This window comes from Xiphophorus hellerii, chromosome 20 (assembly GCF_003331165.1).
Source record: "Xiphophorus hellerii strain 12219 chromosome 20, Xiphophorus_hellerii-4.1, whole genome shotgun sequence".
In the NCBI taxonomy this organism is placed as follows: domain Eukaryota; kingdom Metazoa; phylum Chordata; class Actinopteri; order Cyprinodontiformes; family Poeciliidae; genus Xiphophorus; species Xiphophorus hellerii.
The window spans coordinates 6,445,076-6,470,921 of record NC_045691.1 but is presented as its reverse complement, the minus strand read 5'-3'; the positions used below and the strand labels follow the sequence as shown (position 1 = coordinate 6,470,921).

Here is a 25,846-nt window from a genome sequence, read left to right as displayed (position 1 = left end):
GAGATATGGGCTGTGATATAGAAATATAGAGCCAGGCTAGATAAATTGTGGCTGCAGTAAAAGTTTTTTTTTTTTCCAACAGTTAATGTGCTATCTCCTACACAGCATCACATTCTGCTTTCCAACATAAATAAGGTAAAAATGAAAGTCAGGATTGTGTTTAAGGTCTTAAAAGGAAAGACGTTTTTGCACCAAGAGTGCTCAATAGTCCATCCACATTTGTTGGAAAACCTTTCAGATTCAGATTATGTTCTAATGTAGTAGAATGACAACTGGTGTAACAAGAGCAATGGCACGTCTTCCTTTCACAGATCACTGCTCAGTACACAGAAACCAACAAATGTGTTGTAAATTATAATTGTCTTTCTCTCATCTAGGCATAGCTGGCAACCCAGTGCTCTTCAATGAAAATGGAGATGCCCCGGGACGCTACGAGATCTACCAATATCAGATCAGAAACCGAACACCTGAATACAAAGTCATTGGTCACTGGACAGACCAGCTACATCTGAATGTAAGTACTTTTCTTTCCCCTTCAATTTATTCTTCACTTACACTCTGCGGAACGTTTGTGTCCGTGTTTCTAATGAAAATCTATAAAAAACATTTTTTTAGCACTGAAACAGCTTGTTAGAACTGCTCCCAAATCATTTGATAGTGCTAAGTCCCATCTTCAAAGGTATAAATATCCAGAGGGGGCTTTGAATGATTAACAGGGCAGACAGTGATGAAAAGAGAGCCATAAGGGCTTAAGGACAGACATATTTAATAAAATCTCTCCAGACGCATTCAGTGACTTAAAAAAAAGAACATTGTGGGGAGACAATGTCATAAAATAACAGTGATTTACAAATAGAAATGGAAATGTTAATGTTTTATAAAAGCAAAGGAAAGGGACTTTAACAGGCGGGCAACTGAACAGCAGCTTAAGAGATTTTTTTATTTTTTATTTTTTACTCGCTGACATGTTGTAGAGAAAAGAAATACTTTGAGGTTTGAAGCTGGTACCTGCTGTGCTACTTGGCTGTACTGATTCTTAAGGCAGTATTTAATTAGTGTTCTTTGAGGTCTTAATTAAATGCACATTTAAAGAGAAATTTACCGGCTTTGAACAAATAGCCACAATTGAATAAAACTGATAACAGTAAAGAGGAAAGACCTCGTCTGAAATCAGGGATTTAATTCTTCTTTTTAAGCATGTTTGCAAAAGAGGAAATCCACAAAGGAAAGCAATATCTGGAAACGAAATTTGTGTTTTATTTCTCTGATTGATTTTTTACACAGTTATTTTCTCTATAAACCTCAAAAAAAAGAGAGACACTGTTGTCAAATCCCTGTGGAGAAAACAACAGGTTTTCTTTTTCATCTAACATTTTGTCCTTCAGATAATTTCACCTTCCACTGAAACATTTTGCTGAATCTAGAGCGAATGCTGATGTGAAGCCTAGTCTGACCTTTTCCACTTACTCCTAAAATAAATACTCACAACTAAGTTTACAGCAGCCGAAGGTCAAACACTCGAACATTAAGTAACTACCTTCTAGATTCTCCTTGGTCTGCAAAGTTCTCAGGGTCTTTCTGGATCAATAAAGCCTCACAACCTCCATATGCCTCTAATTACAGGACAGAGACTATCCACCTTCTCCAATGTTAGAAACTCTTCTCAGCTTTTATCTTGCTCTATGTTTCCAACTATCTCTTTTTTTGTTCCTCTCTTCTCTGCAGGTGCGTTCGATGCAGTGGCCAGGTGGAGTCCGTCAGGTTCCGACCTCAATCTGCAGTCAGCCCTGTCAGCCAGGCGAGCGCAAGAAGATTGTGAAGGGCATTCCTTGCTGCTGGCATTGCGAGCGTTGTGATGGATATCAGTATCAGGCAGACACCTACACATGTAAAATGTGTCGCTTTGATTTGCGTCCCAATGAGAATCACACAGGTTGCGTTCCAATCCCCATTGTTAAGCTGGAGTGGAGCTCCCCCTGGGCTGTCATCCCTGTGCTCATCGCAGTCCTTGGCATCATGGCCACTTTGTTTGTGGTGGTCACGTTCGTCCGCTACAATGATACTCCAATTGTGAAGGCATCAGGGAGAGAGCTGAGCTATGTGCTGCTAACTGGAATCTTTCTCTGTTATGCCACAACATTCCTGATGATTTCTACCCCTGACGTAGGAATTTGTTCCCTCCGTCGGATCTTCCTGGGCCTGGGGATGAGTATTAGCTATGCCGCTCTGCTCACCAAAACCAACCGTATTTACCGGATCTTTGAGCAGGGCACCATGTCTGTAAGTGCACCCAGGTTCATTTCTCCAGCCTCTCAGCTTGTCATCACGTTCACACTGGCTTCAGTGCAGCTGCTCGGGGTGTGCATCTGGTTTGGTGTGGATCCCTCCAAGGCCATAATCGACTATGAAGACCAGAGGACATCCAACCCTGTGCTGGCTCGTGGTGTGCTCAAGTGTGACATCTCTGACCTATCCCTTATCTGCTTGCTGGGCTACAGTATGTTGCTCATGGTTACCTGTACTGTCTACGCCATCAAAACAAGAGGAGTACCCGAGACATTCAATGAGGCCAAACCCATTGGTTTCACAATGTACACAACCTGCATTATTTGGCTTGCATTCATCCCAATCTTCTTTGGCACTTCACAATCAACAGAAAAGGTAAGCTTGAGTCCAACTTATTTTTTGTCAAGGTTTGTGGTAACAGACAATACTGTGATGAAAGTCTTAGACATTCATTAAATAATCTAAAAAATAACCTCAAAAGAAGAATACTAAATATATAAATAAATACAGTATATACTATAAAAATAGTAAAAAAAACAAAATGTACAGATAACATGGGATACTTATTTTTCTGAGATCTTACCGATCAAATATGTTGTTACAGTTTATTTTATGGTAACAAGAACTTTCTAAATGAATCTTAAATTATCTTAAAACAAAACTTTGACGGGATGTCATCTGAAATTTTTAGACTTCATCTGCACAAGCTACTAAATGAAAACAGAGTAATAAACAAAATCATTCTCTAATGACTCTGAAGGCTGCACGAAAGCTTATGACTCATATATATGTGACGGCTGTATGCCACATTGCATTAGAGGGCCATGAGCTGTTTTCACAAACACAAGCTCACTCTCATATTCCCATGCCAAATCAATGTGCCCAGCCTCATGAACCATGAGTCTGGATCATATCCAGTGGAAGCTCTGGAAGTCCGCAGGTCAAAAGGGATTCAAAAAGGCCCGGGAAACTCAAGGCCGAGTGTAGACCTCACACTCAGAGGAGACAGTCCGGGTAAAAAGCTAACAGGGTACAACAATGACAAAGAAGAAATGTGTCAATCCAGTTGAAAGGGTTGTTTTGGCAGAGTAACAAAAGGGTCTCAGTGGTTACAACAGAGGACAGTGGTGATGGAAAGACTCATACTGGCATGAACACTGACAGATGCAACACATTAATCCTTACCTCCTTCCTCTTGGGATTTAACAAAACAATGCCTCAAAAAGCTGGTTTGGAAAACCTGGCTCTGACAGTAAGCTGTGGGAAAAAAACATTCTTGAGAGACCTAGAGTATGCAGTCTTTTCTCAAAAAACACCAAAAACATATTCTAAAATGTGAAGCATTGCATAAAGTTTGTATGTAATTCCAGCCAATTAATAAAGCTATATGTGGCAATCAGAAATTCCATTTTTAGTCAGCATAATGACATAATGACTTGCAAAAGTATAAATCTCTCTTAAACCTTTTTCACATTTTGACTTCAAATTTTAATGTATTCATCTGATAAGCCATCACAAACCTTTGCATAATTGATAAGTGGAGTGATAATGATTGTAGTTTTTATAACTTCATGTTTAGCTCTATACATCTTCTATTCTACACCATCTATTCTGATCAGTTCACTCTCCTCTATAAAAGAACATCACTTTTGTTATTGTGGACACAGCCAATGTTGGAGACACAAATGTTTACTCTGTCTCCGACATGGCTTTTGGCAAACTTACGAGGGGACTTCTTATGACTTTTTTTTATTCTATTTTGGCGTTCTAGAGGGCATGAATAATTTACTTGTCAACAAATGTTCCTTTCTGAGCTGAGGATCTTTGCAGCTTTTCATGAGTTAGCTATTGTGGACCCAGGCTGCTTGTCTGAATAATGAGCTTCTACCACATCCTGCTACGTAGACAGCCATGTCTTTGTAGGTTTGCAGTTTTTTGCAGGGATTGAACCGTGAAAACTTCAAAGCTTGGGATAATATTTTATAATCTAACCCTGATTTAAACTTCTCCACAACTTTATCCCTGTCTTATCTATTGTGTTCTTTGGTTTTAATGATGATGTTTTACAATGAAATTGATAGTGCTAAGTCCCATCTTCAAAAAATATTTTTTGAGCAAAATGTTGAAAATAGTTTGTAAAAAAAACCGGCAATGTTTAAAATCAGCAAGCAAGCTGATTACCTTCTGGTGGCATTTTGTTACATTTTGTTACATCATGGATGTATCCATGGATGTATCCATTGAATACATCTTGGATAAATACACTATAGAGTCAGCATCACTTCTCATTCTTCATGATAACAGAAGTGGCATGACTGAGGGGAAGCAGTCCAAGTGCTAAGCCCCACATTATTTTTTAATGCGAGAGATGCACATCTTAAGTCGCATGTCAACAGGAGCCATGGATATCAGTGAGTTCTTTGTTTAATCATTCCATCTAGTCTCTCTGAAGATGAAAGAGAATTATACAGTCACAGAGAGACGAAACAGCTTTTTTTGAGGATGAGGTAATCCATTAGCCAGCATGGCTTTGAATTGATAAACAGAAAATGAAGGGAAACTCTTTGAAGGGTTAATGAAGTCTTATATTTTGTTTTGTGCATTATCCATCAGATGAAACTTATTTCCAAACCCTCAAAAAAATTTCTAGGTACAGGATAATTTAAATTGCTCTCCCTTTCTTGCTCCAAATTATATAAGTTGCTTGTCACCTATTAGTTTCTGTAGACAACTGTACACAATGGCTAGAAGATGGTTTTACTTTTATCATTTTCGAAATGTTCTGACATTGCCCTGAGCGATCTTAAGGTAAGACCCATAATGGAACACAAAATGGAAGTTTAGCTTTAGGGAAAAGTTTATTTTTTCCTTATTCTATTCTCCTTGGAGAGAAAATAAGCATGTGCAATATCTAACCAGGTTCCTACAAATTTTAAGTGTCAAGACCAAAAAACTCAATTGAACTTGCTCAGTAATTGGTTTCTGCTTGTCAAACTATGCTTAAGAAGGTATTCCACATTTAACGTCAGAAACTATCTTCATAACTTATGTTTAATACCACCAAGGTTACAGTTCAAATGCAACCAAAAAAAAAAAAAAATATGGCATGAAGAACAAAAAAAAAATCAATTAATACAAATAGATTAGACCACAAAAATGTCTAAATAAATCACTTCAAGCTCACATTTTTTAATACTCTGTACAGTGGCTTGCAAAAGTACTGTATATATTGTATATATTGTAACAATATATACAGGTCAATGATAGCTGGAAAGTTACCAGATTTATCAACAGCAGGTACCAATTTTGCTCCAGTTCCTCTCCTTATCATTACTGTTGATATTCCCTGTACGAAATGTTGAATAAACAGTCATGTTGTTTCCACATTAGGGCTGCAACGATTCCCCGAGTGATTTGAGTACCTCGATTATTAAAGTTTCTCAAGGAAAATTTATCTGCCTCAAAGCTTCGTTAAATGATATTTTATTATTTAGCTCACCGTGTTCCGGCCGGGTTACTACTTGCGCTGTGCATTGCTCTCACTTCCACCTGAGTTGTTGACGAAAGCTAAGTGTTAGCAGCATAACACTCAGTTTTCAAATTCGGCCTGGGAGGATTTTATTGATTGATGATAATGTCTGGGTCTTTGTCATTTTTCGGGGGACCAATAAGCATCCTTAAAATGACTGGCGTGATGCCTGGAGTACGGTAGTCGTTTCTCCTCCTGGAGCTGCTGCCTGATGGCCGGTGTTCAGAGCGAACAGCAGCGAAGAGCGCTGCAGGTGTATTTAGACAGGTGAGCGGATAGACTGAACACTGCGGACGGCTGCACATTAGATAATTAACGTAAATGCAGCTTTACGAACGAACCGGAAAATGTATTTCACATCATCCCGGTCTCAACAAATGGGTGGCGGAGCTCATCATGGTGGCACGTAGCTGGTAGATGTTTCTGTGTGTGACGAACAAAGGTGTCAAATCCAACTTGTGGTCCAGTGTTGTACCACTGGACCCCATCAGTTGTAACACTCCACACACAGCAGGATGATCGGGTTACAATTGTCGCAGGTAAGTGGACAATCTTTGAACTTGGAACGTTCTAAGATTGTCATAAGGGGAAAATTGGGACAAAATTTTTTTGTTTTATCTCTACCAGCTTTGCACATCGAATGACTGAAATTTTTGCCCATTCTTCTCTGAAAAATAAAAAAATAAGTAGTAAAATAAAAAAAAGGTAAAATAAGATTGCTGCTTGAATAGTATGGAGAACATTCATTCAGCATTTGAGAGAACAGTTTTAAATAAGATAGACGAAATTGTGACAGCATACTTCCTTTGTGCATTTGTTATACAGCAAAACAACTCGCTGGCAACAATATCCTCTAGGCAGCGTAACAATAATAATTTTATAAAATAGCTAAATGCTCATCAGTTGATGTGATGTACATCAAAATTGATGCAACACGATAACAAAATGAAGCAGTTGAAAAGGAGTGAAAAGAAGTACAAATACATATTTCTTCTGTTGCCTTATTCTAAATTACACTCAACTTCAAACACAAATAATCAATTTATCTGCTATCCTATAGAAATTATACAAATAGCAATTGCAAAATTGCATTATTGATGTATTACTTTCTAGAAATCTAAAATTTATACAGTCATAGGCTATAAATAAATATTGAATAGATGTAAAACATTTTATTTGGACCATATTGTATCATGAAATTGGACAAAATATCAGTATTTTTTTAGTATTATTTGGGCAATAATACTAAAAAATTATTTTAGTATTATTGACCAGATTACCAGCAGGTAATCTGCAGGTATTACCTGCTGGTAATCTGACCTGATTACCAGCAGGTCAGTTATTATTTGACCTGCTGGTAATCAAAGGAATACTGCTTAATTTCAATTACTAGGCCTATTGACTTGTGCATCTCTAGCTGTAAGGACGGAACATGCCAAAGCAAACACACTTTATCTTCATCACATTATAAATGACAGGCTCCAAAAAGCCTCACAGCCCACATCGACATGTCTTTCTGAACAATAAAATGATTCACATCTTTCTAATTTACCTTATCTTACCGCCTCATCGTTCTAATCACCAGTTTATAATGCTTCTCTGCAGCAGCACTACAAGCACTATCATTTCTGTGTCATCTGGTGTAGGGATTGATGTAACGAGTGCCATAGGAGGCTTTCTCTGTCATTCAAATGAGGACATCTGGTCTATCTATGGGGGTTCATCATCAGGCTTTATACTACCTTCAGGAATAGATGTGACACCTGCTTACCTGGAGAAACAGTCTAAATCAGTGGCTGTCTGTAACACTGAAGCAAGAGGAGGGGCGTCAGACAATAGGCCATGCATTGGAATGAGGCTCCAGCACAATGGGCTCAGTTCGAATTCAATCAGCCCACACAAACAGGTCCTGCCATTACAGTGCATGAATGGCCTGATTAATTGAGTGGTGTTATTTATTTCCCTCATGAAGCCTCCACCACACTATTGGCACTGTCAACAAAAATGCTGTTAGCACACCAGGCAGACAAAGAGTGGGAGTTACAGTGAGTTCAGCAAGACTAAAAAAGTCAAACAGGGGTATGCTTGTGCGGTGTGTGTGTGTGTGTGCGCTATGTGTGTGTTACTCAGTGTGGATTTCTGCTACCTGCTACTACTCCCCCAATTCCCAGTGCTTTCAGTGTCTCTGCATGGTAGAGCTCAACTCGACTCTCTTTTCTTTGTTTGTCCTCTAGAGATAATACTTTGTACTTGGGTTGAAGTTTCAAGCAAGCTAAGCTGATACTAGACAGCGATTTTGAAACACTGCAGACCACTGAGATTCATCACATGTTGATGTTACAAAGTCTCTCTAGCAACTTGAACTATTGCACTCAACTTGTTCTCTGGAGAAACATATTTGCAAATGCATGCCTGGATCAGAAATCTGTTTATATAGATGTAGATGGGTAACACCAGGTTGTGAATTGTCATGAGAGCACAGCAACATTAGTAGCTTCCATGTATGCTTATATGGCAATCTTCGATCAGATATTGCTGCGAGATTTGTTAATTCAATTTCCACTTAAAACGTAAGAGAAAAATCTGTATTCTTCAATCACAGCATTTTAACTTGGTAGAAATTCAGCTGATTTATCTAAGAAGTATATTGAAGGCTTCAGCATCTGCATTCAAAGGCAAAACAACTGAAAATCAAGTTTGTGAATCAAGAAGCTTCATGCAATGAAAAAAAGCCAGTTCTCTCTTCTCATCTGTAACAATAACAGCATTATTTGCACTAATGTCCCACAGGCCTAATAATGAATAATAAAGATTAAGGCAATGGAGCAGAAGGAGCTGAGTGACATCCTGGACTTCATACAGTGCAGTTTTTGCATTCATTAGGCCTACAGTGCAATGTGCAACACCCTCTGGGCCTCAACTGCTGACCTCTGGGCAATCCAATAACGCGAACAGCAAATCAAGGCCAAAGAATTGTGATCTTTATAAATGACACTGTCCCGTGAAGCACACATTATTGTGTCCCCTTAGGCTTCTATTTGTTTATTGGCTTAATTAGAGCGCAATTATAGTGACTTCTCATGCAGCAAGCCCTTCTGTTGAACATTTCCATAGCATGCTGAGAAAAATCACAGTGGCTAAAATGCAAAGTGAGATTACATAGTTTAAATTAATCTCATAATGTAAACTGTGAAGCAAAGGTCCTCCCTGGGTCACTGATTGAAAATAAACTCCACTGAGAGTTAGTACTTTTTTAAAATACCAGTTGTGTTGCTCTTTCTCTAAACAGTCACCTCCACCACAAGTACTGATGGACTTGTGTTGTTTTTCTTGCATGCACTTCAGTGATTAATGACGCTATGAGCTGCTTCGTCTCTGTCGTGTTTTGCTTCGAGCATGATCTGCTGATGGTGGTATGATGACAGAAACAGAAGATATACAGCAGCCCTCGTTTACGATCTCCACTCAGCGAATGCTCAGGTGCACTGCAATCCGGGAAAACAAATTAATGGATTGAGTATAGAATTTAGCCTGACAGTAAAAACAGGACTCCGTGCAAATGCAGCCTCATGAGGCAGACTGGGGACGGACGTTTCTCTTCTAATGGCACATTTACCGCACCTGATGAAATACCAGACAGAAATATACTGACTCAAACACCTTTGCAGTAATTTAACCGATACAAATCATGCAATGATAATATAAAATTAGGTATTTGGGGGGTTATGTTGCATGAAGGTCTGGTGTATTTAATGAAATGGATGGCCTCAAAAGCAAAGAACCTCATTTTGTTATATTGACATATCATGCCAAGACATCAGCCACAAAGTCATACTTGGCACACAAGTGGATCTTCCAAACAAACAGCAACCCTAAACATAGTGTCAGATTAATAACATTGTAGCTTATGGATCAAAAGGACAATGTTTAGGACGGCCCTGATCTCAGTCTCATAGAGAATCAATGTTCATACACAGCAGGCTTTAATAATAGTGAGGGTGTGTTCTTCCTGTTTGTATTGTCCAGTCTGTTTCATTGTTGTCTTGCTTCATGAGCAACCTTTTCAAAGGTATAATTTTGTAGCCTTTTGTGCATATTTATAACAATGTTCCTGATATTTGGCATACATGGGAACTGGACAGAACAGCTCATACAGACATTTTCTGTCACACATAATCTTACACTCCTGGCTTTGAATGTTAGCGCTAGGAAGAGAAAATCTGCACATTCTAAAATCCAAATATCACAAAACGGATTTTTGAGAGATATTCTAATGGTTTTGAGACTTACTTCAGATTTATTTGTTGGCTAATTTTTTAATTTATTCTAACCATACTGTCCATGTTTCAATGTTCACTTTCAATCTATCAGATAACCAGTGAATAAAGTAACAGATTTCAGTGTGTGTTTCTTGTGTCCTTTATATTTGTTAATGTGAGTAGGAGATTTGTTTGACTGGTCAATCCTTAAGAAAACCAAGCCTCGAGCAGTACACTGGTTAATACTCTCTGCAGCTGGGAGGGGACCACTGCAGCTGTTCTTTCTTTCATACTGCCGCCATTCTTCCAGTCTGCTCTTCAGCCAACAGACTCACAAAGTACCTTGGTTGGCGTCTGATGAGATGCAGTCAGGTCTGGGGGGAGAGTGCCCTGGAGACTTACAAATAATAATAAAAACAAACTAGATATTCAGGCCAAGGTCACATCTGGGAGTCTAAACGCTACTCTCCATCCAGTTACTAGAAGGAGATCTGAATAAATGTAACGTCATAGAAAAAAAACAATTAAATCCTGTGCATGAAGGATTTTATGAGCTGATTCTAATTTCATGCCACGTGGAAATTACTGATTCTGACTTGCTGGTGTGTGTGCTCAAATCATTTATATGACTATTTCAGCCAGCCGTGCTTTAATTAGTTCTAAATCAGTTTTCATGGTAACCTAAGAACAGTATCAGTTGCTCAAGCTGAGATTCACACCACATTTTCCTTCAGGCAGAGTTACATGAAGCAAAACTGCTCCTGGATTCTTTAGAAATAAAATGGACTTTTAAATTAACAACCCTGATTACACAAAAACCAAAAATCCATATCTTAAAGTGGGAAGCCCACTTGTCAGTGCTTGATTAGAAACTTGCATGGGAAAATACAGTGAATGGAGCTCGGATACCCCGTGAATTTGCTTATAAAAAAAACCGATTCGCATCAGACCTGTAAATAAACTGCTAACACAAGTGTAAACGAAAACATATCACTGATTAAACAAATAAAGATGATGTTGGAGCAAAAAATGTCATTTAGCTAATGTCTTCATTACAAGACATTGCCTGACAGGTGAGGTAAACTGAATCATCCAACTTACAAATTGACAGCATGAACAACATGCTGTCAAACATTACATTTTCTTCCTGATTGTCAGCAACTTTGTCCAAAACTTTCAGCAGCCGTCCTTTTTTTTTTTTTTTTTTACTTTCCCTCTCCACTGGTGTAACTGATGTCTTTTAAGCACAGGCGTCCAATTATGCATCATGCGGCCCCCAATGAAACTATGCATCGGACACAATGAATGAAAGGTGGGTTTGCAAGAAAACCTTTTAACGGCTGTTCTGATAACCATCATCTCTGTGTGGAGCTTTGCCTTTTGTAAAGACAGCCAACATGGAGAATGTCAGGATTGTATTCCTCTTTGCTTTGTAGTACAGCTCAGTGCTGAGTCAGACCTGCAGAGAAGTGTTCTGAGGTGACAGGGCTAACTACTGCTCCATTGATCGGCCCGGTGATGTAGCTCAAGATTGAAAATTGTGTTGTAATCCCAAAATGCCTCATGTAAACAGAAATAATCTATCACCTACCACTTCTAAACTTAAACTTTATATATAGGAACAATTTCCAAACTATTTCACACAATCATTAGGACAAAATACAGTGGACATTTACACAGTTAAATGATTGGATCTGATACAGATGCATTTGGATAAATTAAGATATCAATGATAAGGTAATTCATTTAAATAATTCAAAAAGCAAAACTCCTTTTTCTATCATACATTTCCTTCCACATCTTCTTAATATTGGATACAACCCCCTGTGAAAAACTGATTCTTTAGCAATTAAACTGTTACTGACTGTCTGCTGGACAACAGTTAAATCAACAGTGCTGTCCATAACAATGTAGGCCATAACAGTGCAGTTTTAAAATGTTTACTTTAAACTCATTTTATCGAACATTCTCATTCTCTGAAAATCTGAAGTTTTTGTTTTTATATGACCTGAACGCAGGAAGAAATAATCTTAAATATAAATGCTTAAAATATAACTTTGTGCAATGAGTCTATACACATTGCAGGTTTTCTTTTGAGTCAGGTTTTCTTTTATTTTTAAAATCAATTTACTGTAATAAATTAACACTTCTGATGAATTGAAATCCACTTATACAAGCAACACAGAGAAATAAACCTGATAAGACAAAATTTCGAAGATCTTTTTCTCTCATCTTTTTACAAGTTTTAAATTGGACTCCATCTTATGAACATACACAAACAGTTTAGTTCTGTTGGTTTTATGGATTTGATTTTGAAAAGGAAATAAAAGTACATTACCATCCCAGTATGAGACTATGTTTCAGTTGGAAATAATTTTAGGAGGTCTTTCAGATGTCAGTACCGCAGTTAAAAAGTCACTATAGTTTTCATAAGTTTAGTTTTAAAGTTCATGCCTGTAATCCTGGGGCTCATTAGCTGCATCAGTGGCTGTACTTCTTGTCTGCTGTCAGGCAGTTCAACCTATCTTCAACCACTTTAAAAATCCCAGTTTAGCATTAGCATTAACCTTGCTTATCAGAGCACTTGCCAGAGAGATTCATCAAGTTTTTACTGCAGCATTTGTTAATGTGACTGAACCAAAACCAGATAAAACAGCCAACTTAACTTTAGTTGGAACTGTACTCATTGTACAGTTTGTTAAACGTTTTTTAAAAAAAGAAACATCTGTAATTCCACCATAACCTAAGAAGGAACATTTAGTGTATACAAATAAAAAGGTATATAAGTAAAGTACATTCAGCCAGTTAAATTAGAATATGTAATTCTGAGTTTACAAGATAATCTACAGATGAGTAGATCAACAAAAACAGTTACTTGTATTGTACAAAAAGGTTGTTTACATGATATTCAATGCTGCTTAGTGATTTTCTAAAACAATCTGTGTGGTTCTTATCATGTACCAATTTTACTTTTCTTTGAATTTGGAAGTTGTAATTTCCAAGTTACACATTTGGAAAATCAAACAAAACCTCTTGAAATGTAAATGACGACTTTGAAAGTCGTCATTTTCCCTAATTATCCTCTAATTATCCCTAGGTTCTGGTTCAATATAGCTGCATATCTGAAGAGTAGCTAAAAGGTGTTGGAATAAATTGTTTATTTGCACTTCTGACAGTTTGTAGCTCATTAAACCAGAGGCGCCCACAGCCCAACACATCTATCTGTGAGGTTAAATGCTGGAAATAAATAGATATGTATTCTATTGATTTTCTTTGCTAATAGTAGGTAGGCTGGGAACTGAACACAACACTTAGGAAATCCTAATGGTTTTATTCTCTCAATATTATAACTCAAATGACATCATTTTGAGATTCGAGATCCAACCTTTGCTTCTGCCCTCACCTTAGGTGTGAGGGCTTATTTTCGTGGCTGTGGCGAAAGCTCATTGTATGATGCTTCTTTGATCTTGTTAAGATTATTCAAATATGGCATCTGAAAATTAGCTAGTTTGCAATGTCACTGAATAAATAAACAAGATAAAATAAACAACCCAAACCGACCATTACCCGATTTTTTGCAACATTAGAATATGTATCATAACAACTATCACATAATTAGCATTAACGATGCAATTTAAATAAATTATTAAATTTCCTAACAGACAAAGCTGTGGAATCTGAGTTGTTTGATTTTTTTACTTTTTCCACACCACACATCAATTTAACACAAAAATGGTCAGATACTTAAGAGACTACAAAAATATCCTAGTTTGTAAAACAATGATGAAAGATATATCAAAAACGCCTCTCAGTTCAATCCATAGTCTTAAGTACTAACAGCAGAAAGTATTAGAGAGAAATAACTTAATTTTAACAAAATAAGTGTCCAACAGGACAAGACTCTAAACGTTTACTTTTCAGTTGACTGAGTTGATGCAGGGTCAGTTATCATGTAAAACACATTTACATAAACAAAAAATAGAGTTCTAGGGTTTCTAAAATATTGTTTGAATATAATTTTGTGACTGGAGTAGTTAGCAGAAATCTGCTTTGACTGAAAGCCATGAGTTCATGTGCTTTTTCCAAAGATTTTTTTTACCTTATTCACAAATATATTAAAAAATACATAACTTTTTTCATAAATTATGTAAGTTATTCCTTTAAGGGCACCTATCTATCTGACCTGCACCCTATGGTTTAAACCAGTCGTGAGAATTTTGATATGAATTTATTATTTTTCCGTCCATCCATAACGTCCATGGTTATGTTGCATAAAATGTTATTTTTTTGTTAGTCCTGATATCCACAGTATTACAAGTCTGTAGAAGCTAAAATGCAACTTTCCCAAGGTAAAATATCTTCTTTTAATGGCTCAATTGTGAGTTATGTTTCTGTCATGAACAGTCAATAAACAGTTGGAACTCAGAAGTTAAAAGTGAATTACTTCAAAACTGAATCAGTTCCTCATGGTGTAGCTGATGTATAGAAATGACAATCTTCTCCTCTTCCTCGAATCTTCCGTTAACATGACTCATTAATTTGCTGCAGCTTTGCAGACGATTAAAATGGAATGAGTGAGGCTGATATTCAGAGATACCCTCCCTCCTGGTCCGCAGGATTTGACCATGCGTAAAATTTTCATGAGCTTGTTTCTTTTTATGAGTCTGCTTGTTATGAATAATAGCAGCGTCCAATTCACTTGAAGTTATGAAATCGGTTTCCAGCTTTACGTGATGGTCATATTAAAACTATCATTGCAGGAAATTTAGCAAATATGCTGGCCTTGAGTTGCTCAGCACAGACTTCATAAAAGAAGAGATGCTGATTTAAAGCAGGTTTTATCACATTGGTTGTGTTACAGAATTTTCAACTGGCAAAGAAGAAAACAGGAACTACTCAAATAGCAGCCTGGCTTACCCATGGCTCATTGGATGCTTTCATTCTAATGACTTAAAGCAGATGTCACTTGTTCTTTATGGTGGTTATTTAGAAAAATCTGTTTGTTTTAGCTGTTTTTCTGGTGTTTGTCTTCCGCAGATGTACATCCAAACAACCACACTAACCATCTCTGTGAGTCCTGAGTGCTTCGGTGTCCCTCGGGTTGCTCTACATGCCCAAGGTCTATGTGATTCTTTTACACCCAGAGCAGAATGTGCCAAAGCGCACTCGCAGCCTGAAGGCTGTGGTTACCGCCGCCACCATGTCCAACAAGTTCAACCCCAAGGCTGGACTCAGACCCAACGGAGAGGCCAAGACTGAACTATGCGAAAGCCTGGAAACACAATGTAAGAACACAAATGCAAATCAGATACCCTTTGACTGAAGACCGACAAAGGTTTGTTTTCCAGAAGTGTTCTGTCCTTTTGTATGCAAAACAAACTCAATTTATGCTATCATATAAATCTGAAAGTAAAAAAGATTACTTTTAAAAAATTGAGTAGCAAGAAACTTGAAGCTTCACTGAATCCAGTAAATGTGTCACTCTTGCTGTTTTGATGCAGAGGCCAAGAGGGTATTGGTGTTAAGAAATAACTTTGGGAGTTTAAGGTGTGTTTTGCTATTGCTATATTATCAATTAGAAATATGGTGTTTTCTGATGTCTGTACATCTCACAGTCTCTTACCGTTTTACTAAACTACATCTTATCCCATTTAACATTTCACTTCCAAAAAGCATCTTTTCATACGTCTCTGTTTATACTGTTTGTGTTCATGCCTAAATAATGAATTATTCCCTTTATTAACATGATGCTGATTGATTACCAGTTAAATACAACAGTCCTGTTTGCACCCCATCCCAGTCTCATCTTTCAGTTGCTTTCCACCATCTACCTCAATTAATTCGTTTCGCCTCCACACGAGTAATTTTTTTTCCAAAATATTTAATTTTGTTGTTGCATCCATTTAGTGTCTAATTGTAAATGTTCAGTGTGTACAGAACACATTGCTAAACTACACATTTAGATGTTTAGACAAACAACACAAGTCTATCATTAAATCTACTATTTTTGTACATATTAGTAACTAATGATGTTTTCAGTTAATAAAATGAGAGATGGCTTTAATATGCCTTTTTAAACCACATACATCTTCCAAAAAAACTAACCCTGCCCATTCATAAATTATGATATATGGCCTCACCATACACGTTATAATTTTAAAAAAGCAATGAGGCAGTTTAGGATGATAGCAGGTATTGCGCGGCATCACCAGTCAACACTATGCATTAAATTTGAAAGGAGTCCTTGCATGTCACTCTTTTCAAAACAAAATTGCAGGCTAACTTAGTGCAGTTACTTCATTTATATTTCTCACCTTCTTATTATTCTTCTAAATAATTATTTTTGAGTCTTGTCTAAGCTTGTAAACCCTGCTGTAGACTGGTTGCAAAAAAAAAACACCTAATCTTTTTGGATGAGATTTCCTGAAAACTAACGGCCGATCTGGCTTTACAATTATTTATTGTCTTTGAATGCTGCTGGTTCCTTTTGTCCACTTTCCAAGCTGGACACAGTTTATCTTGTAAAAGCCTTGTTTTTTTGAATGAAATCATCAATGGTTGCATTACAAATGCTGCCACATCAAAATAGTTAAGCATATACAGCATAACAACCAAAAACTATATTTTCTTTTCTCCAAAAATTAAAACAAGACTGAATGTTTTAATAAGCCTAAAAAGCTATTAGCCCATTCCCATTAAATTGCCGATTAAACTTAGTTTTTGAAGAGCAAACACAATCATTAATCAGAAATGTAATTATTGTTCTTTGGTAACCAATTTTAGTAATTTTCCTACATGCACAGCCTATTTCCAAGTTTCCAAACATATCTTCAAAGGAATTGAGACAAGCACAAATTCTGAATATCTGGACACAATCAGAATTTGAATAGGAAGGCCGCCTCGGTTTGCACTTTTAGTCAAATGGGAAAAAGGAGAAGCTTCTCCTTTTATGTTAATTTAGATCAGATGTTTAGTGCTTAATTCAGTTTCTTTACCATTTTATCAAGTATGCTTCTACAGCAATCCAAAACAAACAAGCCAACTTTCTCTTGACCATCTTAAGAACAGACAGGGAGATGGGCTCAAAAACTGTTTATTTTTTTCATCTGAGATATTGCACCTATTTGTGATTTTTTAATATCACCTGGTAATTTAAAGATTTTTTTCTTGTAACACAGTATGTTCTTTAGTTTACTCTTAATTAAATCTCATGAGACAGAAGAGATCAAGAGTGACCTGCTTCAAATATACTGTACATACAAAACAGAAATTAACTGCCATTTGTAATGCTCCTGCTACCGATCGGAAATTAGTGCAAAGCATTCACAAATTCAGCCTGTTGTTTAAAACACCCTGAAAAATTAAGCTTATTATTAAAAAATGGAAATGTGAGGTAAATGTAGTTGGTGTATTAAAATGGTATTTTCTTACAGAAAGATAGATAACAATAGACCAGATCAAACATTTATTGAAAAAGAGATTTCAGTGATGGAGCAATCCCTTCTGTGGAAAACCAACTGAGCAAAGAACTGGCTCTACCATCAGCTCTGGTTAGCCCTGGATCTGCATTTGTGGAAAAATCTCCTTTAAGAAGCAGTCGAAGACTTCAACAAGTAGCAAGTTGTCCTCTGATTATTCCTAATACCCATAAAAGTGTACTGCGGTATCAGTGACACAACCAGGGTTTATTCAAGAAAGGTACATAATGACAACTGAGGGAGCAAAAATACTTATGTTGCGTTCAAAGCACTCTTCTTCTGCTTGCCTTGGGCAGGAAGCAATTTTAATCAGTTTTCTCTGTCAACAGAAATCAATTCACTCAGTCTGGTCTGAACCTGGCCTGAAGATGGAATCAAGGCTTTTGTTGCACATATTAAAGCTTCAGTCCCATCTATTATTTTAACACCAAGAATGGAAGTGTTTTCTTGTGCATACAGAAAAAGAGCTGACGCTGTTTGTTTTTTTACCTTAAAAACTTAACTGTATAAAAAATGTATGACAATGCAACAACACAGTAACTAAAGCACAATGCTCAGTTTATAGTAGAAAGTGTACATGTATTTCTGCTCGAGATTCAAGGTTCCTTTAGGGTTTAATTGGGCCTTTTGTTACCATAAGTGGTGCGAAGGCAAAAGACACAGAATTGATAGCTGGATACAATTTATCCAGATGGGATTTCAGTTTCCAGAGGCTGTACAGTGCTTGGCTATTTCAATAAGAACCATTTGTCATTGTCAACGCTGGTGTGGATGAAATTGAAAAATTCCTGTCTAGGGCAGCTCCCACAACAGCCGAGATCTGGTTGCAATATGTCAGGATTTATCTGCTCCACCTCAGTGAATCAGCTAACACGGTATGGGGACACAACTGGATAGCTGACTTTTGACAGTTGCAAGAAAAGAAGGTGGAGAGGTCGCTGTAGGCAACGCATGTATACAGTACCGCATAAATAAAAAAACAGAAGAGAAATATTAGGAATTACTGATATTTTATTACTGTCGTGTGGTGGCTGAAAACTATTTAGCTTTTATTTTTATCCATTTTTTTTTGGACATTTCATGTGATAGTTGTTACATCAGACAAACAGCCAAAAGAAAAATCTTCACATGGTAGATATTCCTCTTTCCCTGTATTTGAGTCTCAGTTCCCTCTCTTATTTCTTCTCTTTCAGCCTTCTCCACAAAGCAAACCTACATCAGCTACAGCAACCATGCAATCTAAGGGACAAAGGTTCTTATCTCAATTCAAGATTTCCACCCCGGCGGAGAAAAAAAATACAAGCCGTGGAATTTCACAGTAGAAAAAAAAAAAAAGAAGTGTCATTGTGTAGTGGGAGATCGCACAAGCATTGCCCAAAGACATGACACGCTGAGGAGAATCCACAAAGAGGGGCGGAGATGGACAAAAGAGACGAAGGGACAGATAAATGTACAATTTTAAGGTTCCATCTTCTGTCAACCAAGAGTACACACACGCCGACAAAAAAAGAAAAATACTAACAGGACAGAGGCCTGGAGACTGAAAGATGGAGTTTTTCTTTAGTGTTTACATTTCAGTTATGCCGTCTTTTAGAGACTCCTGTCATCTTACGCACTGCTGACTGGAACTGAATCCAAATGTTCTTAGTGTTATCTTCAAGTACTTTAAAGGCATCACAAGGGATTAATCAACACCAAAAAGGCATGAAGACATGATCCATGGACTTCTAAAACGGGCTTCTGTTTGTTTTTATTCATAATACATTCCAGTCTTATGACTCAGATGACTGGGAACGGGGATCATCTCAACAATGCAGCAGATCTGTACCAGACTACATGTGTTTTTCTGTCCTCTGTCAAGGTCCAACTGAGTTAAGAAGGACCACGCTTATATAAGAGGATATTTGCCGTTTTTGAGCATGCCAGTTTCAACATCCTGTATTGTGTTGTTTACCAAATAAAATAAGGAAAAAATTATGAAGAAAAAAATACAATATCTTTGGAATGCTTTTAAACTTTGTTGCAGCGTTGTTGAAATTGTTTTGGCACGAGCCTACTGTACGTTCAAAAATCTGTTCTCAATTGGTGAAAAGGTCTAGTGAGTGATTGTTTATCTGTGCTTAAGTGAGATCATGATTTGTATTAACAGCTAGCCTAAAAGGCTGCCACTGCCCTCCTCATACTTGTATGTACTTTGAAACGGTGGACCACAGTCGGTGTTTTAGCCGTGGGGATCTCACTGTGAGCCGTCATCCAGGATGACCCTTCCATCACTGCCATCAGTTACCCTCCCGGTCACATGAGAAAACGTACGGCTGAAGCTTAGCTGTACAGATCCATTAGCAAGGGAATTAAGATGAAGTATGCCCTTGAGGAGATCATACAGCTTGCCCTGAGGATGATATCCATAATGGGCAGGCTACAGAGAAAATTCATTACTGTACATGTCCTCTTCTGGCACTCTCATGATAAGAGGGAGGGGTAAGAAAGTTGTAAAGCTTTTCAACAAATGAAAATCAAATTGCAAAAGATATGCTATATCTCTATAAATCCACCCCCAGCTCGCTGAATAGATTAATATTTGGCTTTGTGCAGTATAAAAGCCCTCTGATGTCTTGGGAAAAATGTTGTGGGGTCATTTGTGTTGTGAGTTCAGTGCTGCTTCTCATGCCTCCCTCTTTATTACTTTCAACACCATTTGTGTTGCAGAATAAAATGTGAGTGCTGACCAAATTAAATGGCAAGTTAATGTATGTTATTAAATAGATTGATGATGTCTGCTTTATGTCCTGACATATCCTAAAATTGAGGAAAATTTACAAAAAGATGCAGTGCCTGGCTATATGACTATGTATTTGTAAAACCTCAAGAGAACTTAAGAAGTGTGTGAAGCATGTTTAGTTTTTTTTTATACAAAATTTATTATTTCTATTAAAAATGTTTTAAAACATCTGTGTCCAATTTTAGGATTTTGTCTATGAAAAACTGGTTCGTGTTTCTGTTTATTTGATCAGTTGGGTTAAACAAGTCTCTTCATTTTTCAATAAGAAAAAAAAGGAAAACTATGTCAGCAATTGCCTGAAAAATATATTTTATAGCAGGAGCTCTGATAATGGCACTAGAAAATGGTGACTCAGAGGAAGGAAACATAAAATTATTTTCAATTCAAGGCTTAGCCGTGCTTAAATCTGAGGTCTTTGAAGGCAGCATGCTTGCCGCCGTCATCATCTTCCTGCCTTTCCGTACAAAAGGATTGAAAATAACAGTTGTTACATAGCAAGTGTGCTAAATGCATGTCCACAGTGCACAATTACAACAATATACATGGGGGAGTGTACATTATCCTCCCACAACACAATGGAGAGACAGTGGAGGGTAACCTCATGAGATTGCAGGATTTTACATAATACACCATCACGACTCCTGTTTTCTGCATGTTTTGAACAATGTGTTTTAACAAATTTGACAACACCATCTATTCTGCATAAAACCTATAGATCTAGATTATCTGTCCTGATAAAGTCAAAACAGTCAAAACTTACGTATATTTTAGAAAACACACAAAGAAAGTATGAAACAAATAAATTAAACTTGACCTTTTACAGAAAGAGCCTTTTAAATCACTGTCAAAACCAGATACATTTATAAGTGAATGATGACTTAACATATATTACTGATCTGTCCAGAAGCATGTCAGTATCTATAGTTATGTTCACACAACAGATTTTTCTGGGCACAAAAAATTATTTTCAAACAGGAATGTGTCCATAGGCAACACAAAAAAGGGATGCTAGGAAATGTGAGTGAGCTCTGTGGAAGCTACCATAACCGGTAAAGAAGTTGGATCTCTTCCAACTTCCAAATAATATCTTTATTCAGAAAAAAACATTTTGCCCTAGGATTATGAAATAATATGAATCTTGGATTTAAGGGGGAAAAAACAACCCAAATCTTAAGGGTGGCAATGCAACACAGTTCTTGCGACGACTAAATCAGATAGTTCAAACAGGAAGTGAACATAAGAACCACCAAAGATAAAGTAAAAAACTCAGCAGGTAGGAAAATATTTTAGGTTCTTCCTTATCCTTAAATGCCTGTCCAAAGTGCATTTTACATGACCTCTGTCAAACACAAAATGTTGATGTCCAAACATTGCATTGTTAAATAAATCAATATCTGTTCTCTCAAAATATTCTTTCCACATGTCTTCTTTGGGTAGAAAGCTACACCAGCAAATTGCTTTTCACTGTGGCTGAGCCAAATGAAGGATAAAGCATTTTTCTACACCAGCCATCTTATTGTACATAAGTATTTAACTTCAGGTGTAATCACAATGTCTGCAGCATCAACTCAAAAGAAGTTTTTGGTGCCAAATAAGAAATAATGACGAGGAAACTACAGACAGACTTCTAAAGCTTGAGTGGTGTGGCAGACAGAATCCTGAGCTATTATATGTCACTGTAGTGCAAACAATACTCCTGGTAAAGCACAGGCTGTTCATGTGCAAAAAGTAAGACACACAATGGCTGAATGACTGTAATATAAAAAAGGATGTTGTAGTGACTACAGCTGTTTAGAGGAATGTGATGGTACAAGCCCATGAGCATCAGAGTAGACATATTGGTCAAAACTGAAGAAGAAATTGAAACACCCAACCTTACTCCTGTTCTTTGTTGTAAGTGGATTTCAGTTCCGTGATCAGATAAAAGCAGGTTGGAGTCTGACTCCATTATTCTTTATACCTGAATAAGTAGTTATAGCTCTGTATTTAACTTCAAAGCACATTTTAAAGAGAAATTAGAAACATCAAATACATTTTTTTCTTGTTAGTATTTTATTCTATATTTGTATTATTTATTCTATGCAAACAACTAAACATATAACACTGAGTTCATTTCTGAGCTCCTCTGTGATTTCAGGCTCGAAATATAAGGGGTTTTCTTGTAAATGTGGCATTGACAGCCGAGTATCTAACAGCTGGTGTCTCTGTGCTTCGATGAGCCTGTTTGAGTCTGGAAGGCAGCTCATTTAAATTTTAGAACATGTGTAATGTTTTTTTTAGTTTTAAGAAAATGTTCTGTGTTGAAAAAACTCAAGACATTCATAATGACATGTCAACTGAAGGGGTCAGTGCAAGCTGTCCAACTGTTTTTTTTTTTGTGCAGATTAACGGATACAAATTCTCCTTCTGAGGGAGAAAAGTTTATCTGAGGAACTGAATAAAGTATTACAGCAAACTAGAATGAAAAAGGTTTTCTCACATGTAATTGTATCACTATACGATGAAAGGTAGAAAAAAAATCTGTCTTCAGGAAGTACATACAAACACAAAAGTATTTTGAGGTGCAACTTCTAACATTTCTATAAATTGCAAATACATTTGTGAATGTTATTCCTTGTGTTGAATAAAAACCCACAAATGATAATTTCATTTAGCTTGAGTCATGAAAGCTAACTGATTCTATTGATCATTTAAGCGGTATCTGACTGCTGTGGAAGTAAGCTGGAGTACCGATGCTGAGGCAGTCCTTGTGCAAATATAAGTGGTTGAGCAGATGAAATGTTTATCCACTAGGCACAGACCTTTTCTCATAAGCACCTGAACACAGAACAATACAAGTACCCTCAGGTGACAGAATGAACGCAGGAGTGCATTTGTCTGGAATCGAGCATCAATTTACAGCGGGATTGAGAGAAGCGTGGCGGTGGTGTTTTCTCTCTGGGCTCCTGTGAGTGGGCTCTCTCAGCTGTGTTCTGATGCCATTGTGTACTACGACAAACAGGGGCTGCTATGCTGTAAAAAGCAAAGATCTGGAGGCTGCATCAGAGACACAGTTGGCCAATTTAATGCTGAAAGAAGACGCTGAAAATGTATGTGTCCACAGTTTTTTTGTGATGTTAAACTAAAAAAAAGAACATTTTCTGAAAGCTTTGAAAGTCCGCATCCCACTTATAAACAGTCGGCCGACGTTTCATTCATCTTTTGTCTTAGTGGTGACTGATCCCAGAAGACATGCTACTGTAGCTAAAACACAGTGCATACACTATGTTGCTAGGAAACTGCCTCATGAATATCCTGCTGTTATTGCACAATCAAAGAAGTAGGGTTCTGACAGCTAAGTAAGTGTGTGAAAGCAAAATTCTGCACAGATGCACTTTTCAGCAGTGCTAACTTACTGCTAACTTATGACTAGCAGTAACCTTTTTTGTATATCTCCCCATTAATCTAACCCCCCCACTTTCTCAGACTTTACATTATTCCATTCTGCTTATACAAGCTCATCAAGGCATGTTTGATGCATGTAGACATATCGAATCAGTTAATCTGACACCTACATCATCCGTAAAAGGATATATGTTTTTTGTTGTTTTTATTTTCTCCTAAACACAAATGCATTTGACTCTTGCTGTGCAAATCAACAAATAATTCTGATTCTGAAACTTTTGTTGTAGTTTTACCATTTCTATTCCACTCACACTTTGGCACAAAATCCTAATTTGGTTGCTGAAAAAAAGAAAATGCACATTTAATCTAAGGAGTCCACTGCAAACAGTCCTATAGATTGCAGCTATATAACTGCTTTACATGTTACAATGTGAAAATATGTATCATCTGTAAACGGTTTGTATTCTGGAATGCCTTCAAAAGTTTGCAACATGACCTCTGAAAAGTTCAGCTCAAGTCTCAGAACAGTTAAAGTGAATTTGGAACATAACCTCAAAATTTTTACCACCATCTTGGCCGTCCTTGAACTGCAACCTACGTACTAAGAAAGCAAATTTTACGTAGTTGATGACTCATTGCCCGTGTTATATGCTGACTAAAGCTCTAACCAACTGTACATAGTTTTAACGAAAGTTACTAGCCTTTAAAAAGCTTCAGAATATAGTACGTCTATTGTTTTACTTCTTGTATCATATGCTCAGAATAAGAAAACAGTCAAAATAAATAACGAATGCCCATTTATCGATTTCCCTTTAAGTCTGCAAAGAGTTTACATAAATAATAAAATTAATCACTAACTATTCGGGATATTTTAATCCTTCCACTTTTTTGCTATTGTAGATCTTTTCACAACTTTCAGTGTTTTTCACACATGATCACATATGGGAGGGCATTAAATTGATTTTATTAATTAATGCAATTTTCTAGATATAAGTGAAATAACTAATTCTGCTTTTCACTAGTGCATCACATTTAGTGGATTTATACTATCCTCTAAACATTATCTTGATTTACATCCATATCATTGAACTAAAGAAGAGAAGTATCTTTATGTGTATTTTGTTATAAATGTATGTAATCACTATGCACAGCAGATAAAAATGTCCTTAGGACATTTAGCTTTAAAATTGAGACTTTAGAGATTACAGTTGTCTGCAACGCACACCAAGTGATCATCTCAAAAACAGAAAAATGTTTCTAATTGAGCCCAGGGGAAGATGAGAAGCCAGACAAATGCTTTATGTAGAGATCCTGAGGTCTAAGAGAGACACTTATTTTCCTCCGGGAGGGAAAGACGAAGAAGAAAAAAAGAAGTGTGAGGAGGTGGGCAAAGCCTCTGCGATGAAACTAGGCCATCCTAACAAGGACAGGGAACGGCTGTGACAGAAGAATCTAGTCTTGTAAACGACAGCCAGCTCTTATATTTACCATCGACGTTTCCTTCATTTGCTATGCACCATTTCACCCTCTGTTTTAGGCTCTGTTGACCTTCAGTGAATTATGTTGTATAGTAAACACAATTCATTACTTTCAGTGCTCTTTCAGAAGCTGCTTGACTATACACAAGATGCAAGGCACATAGTATGACGAGAAGGTCAACTTGTTTCTTCTGAATAAAAGAGTGTCACGTCTAAGGGCTAACATAGTATTCTTTCAATATTTAAAGTACTAATAAATCTTGAGAGGAACATTCTTTAACAGTAGATTCACTCTTCCTACATTCAAAATCTTTTGGTACATAAAATATACTTACAAATTTGATACAATTCCTCCAATTTGTCATGAAATGTACATGTATATAAAAATCAGTTCCTCAAGGTCTTAGGCCAATGTATTCAACCGGAAAAAATGTGAACTGCTACGTCCAGGTTTTGGGTCAGTCTTTGCCTCAAGCGAAAAAGTTCAAGTATCTGAGTGTCTTGGTAGGATGGAGCTGAATGATAGATTAATTGGGGCTGTGTTAGCATACAGGCACTGCTTCAGTCGTGTTGAGAATTAGTCAAGTCATTTTTTTGTAGAAATAATTTTACACTTTGACATTAAAAGGAGACTTTTTTGGATTTTTTTA

The 25,846-nt window shown here is 37.0% G+C and overlaps 1 protein-coding gene across 1 annotated transcript in view; it reads left to right on the top strand.

Moving 5' to 3' along the window:
- Positions 1–21,438, top strand: part of LOC116710870 (metabotropic glutamate receptor 4-like) — a 178,869-nt gene extending 157,431 nt beyond the window's left edge. Inside the window, 5 exon segments of the mRNA XM_032550153.1 lie at positions 378–514; positions 1,726–2,661; positions 15,112–15,150; positions 15,152–15,359; positions 18,746–21,438. Of these exon segments, the coding sequence (XP_032406044.1) occupies positions 378–514; positions 1,726–2,661; positions 15,112–15,150; positions 15,152–15,359; positions 18,746–18,795 (1,370 nt within the window). The 3' untranslated portion in view covers positions 18,796–21,438.
- The last annotated feature ends 4,408 nt before the right edge of the window (positions 21,439–25,846 follow it).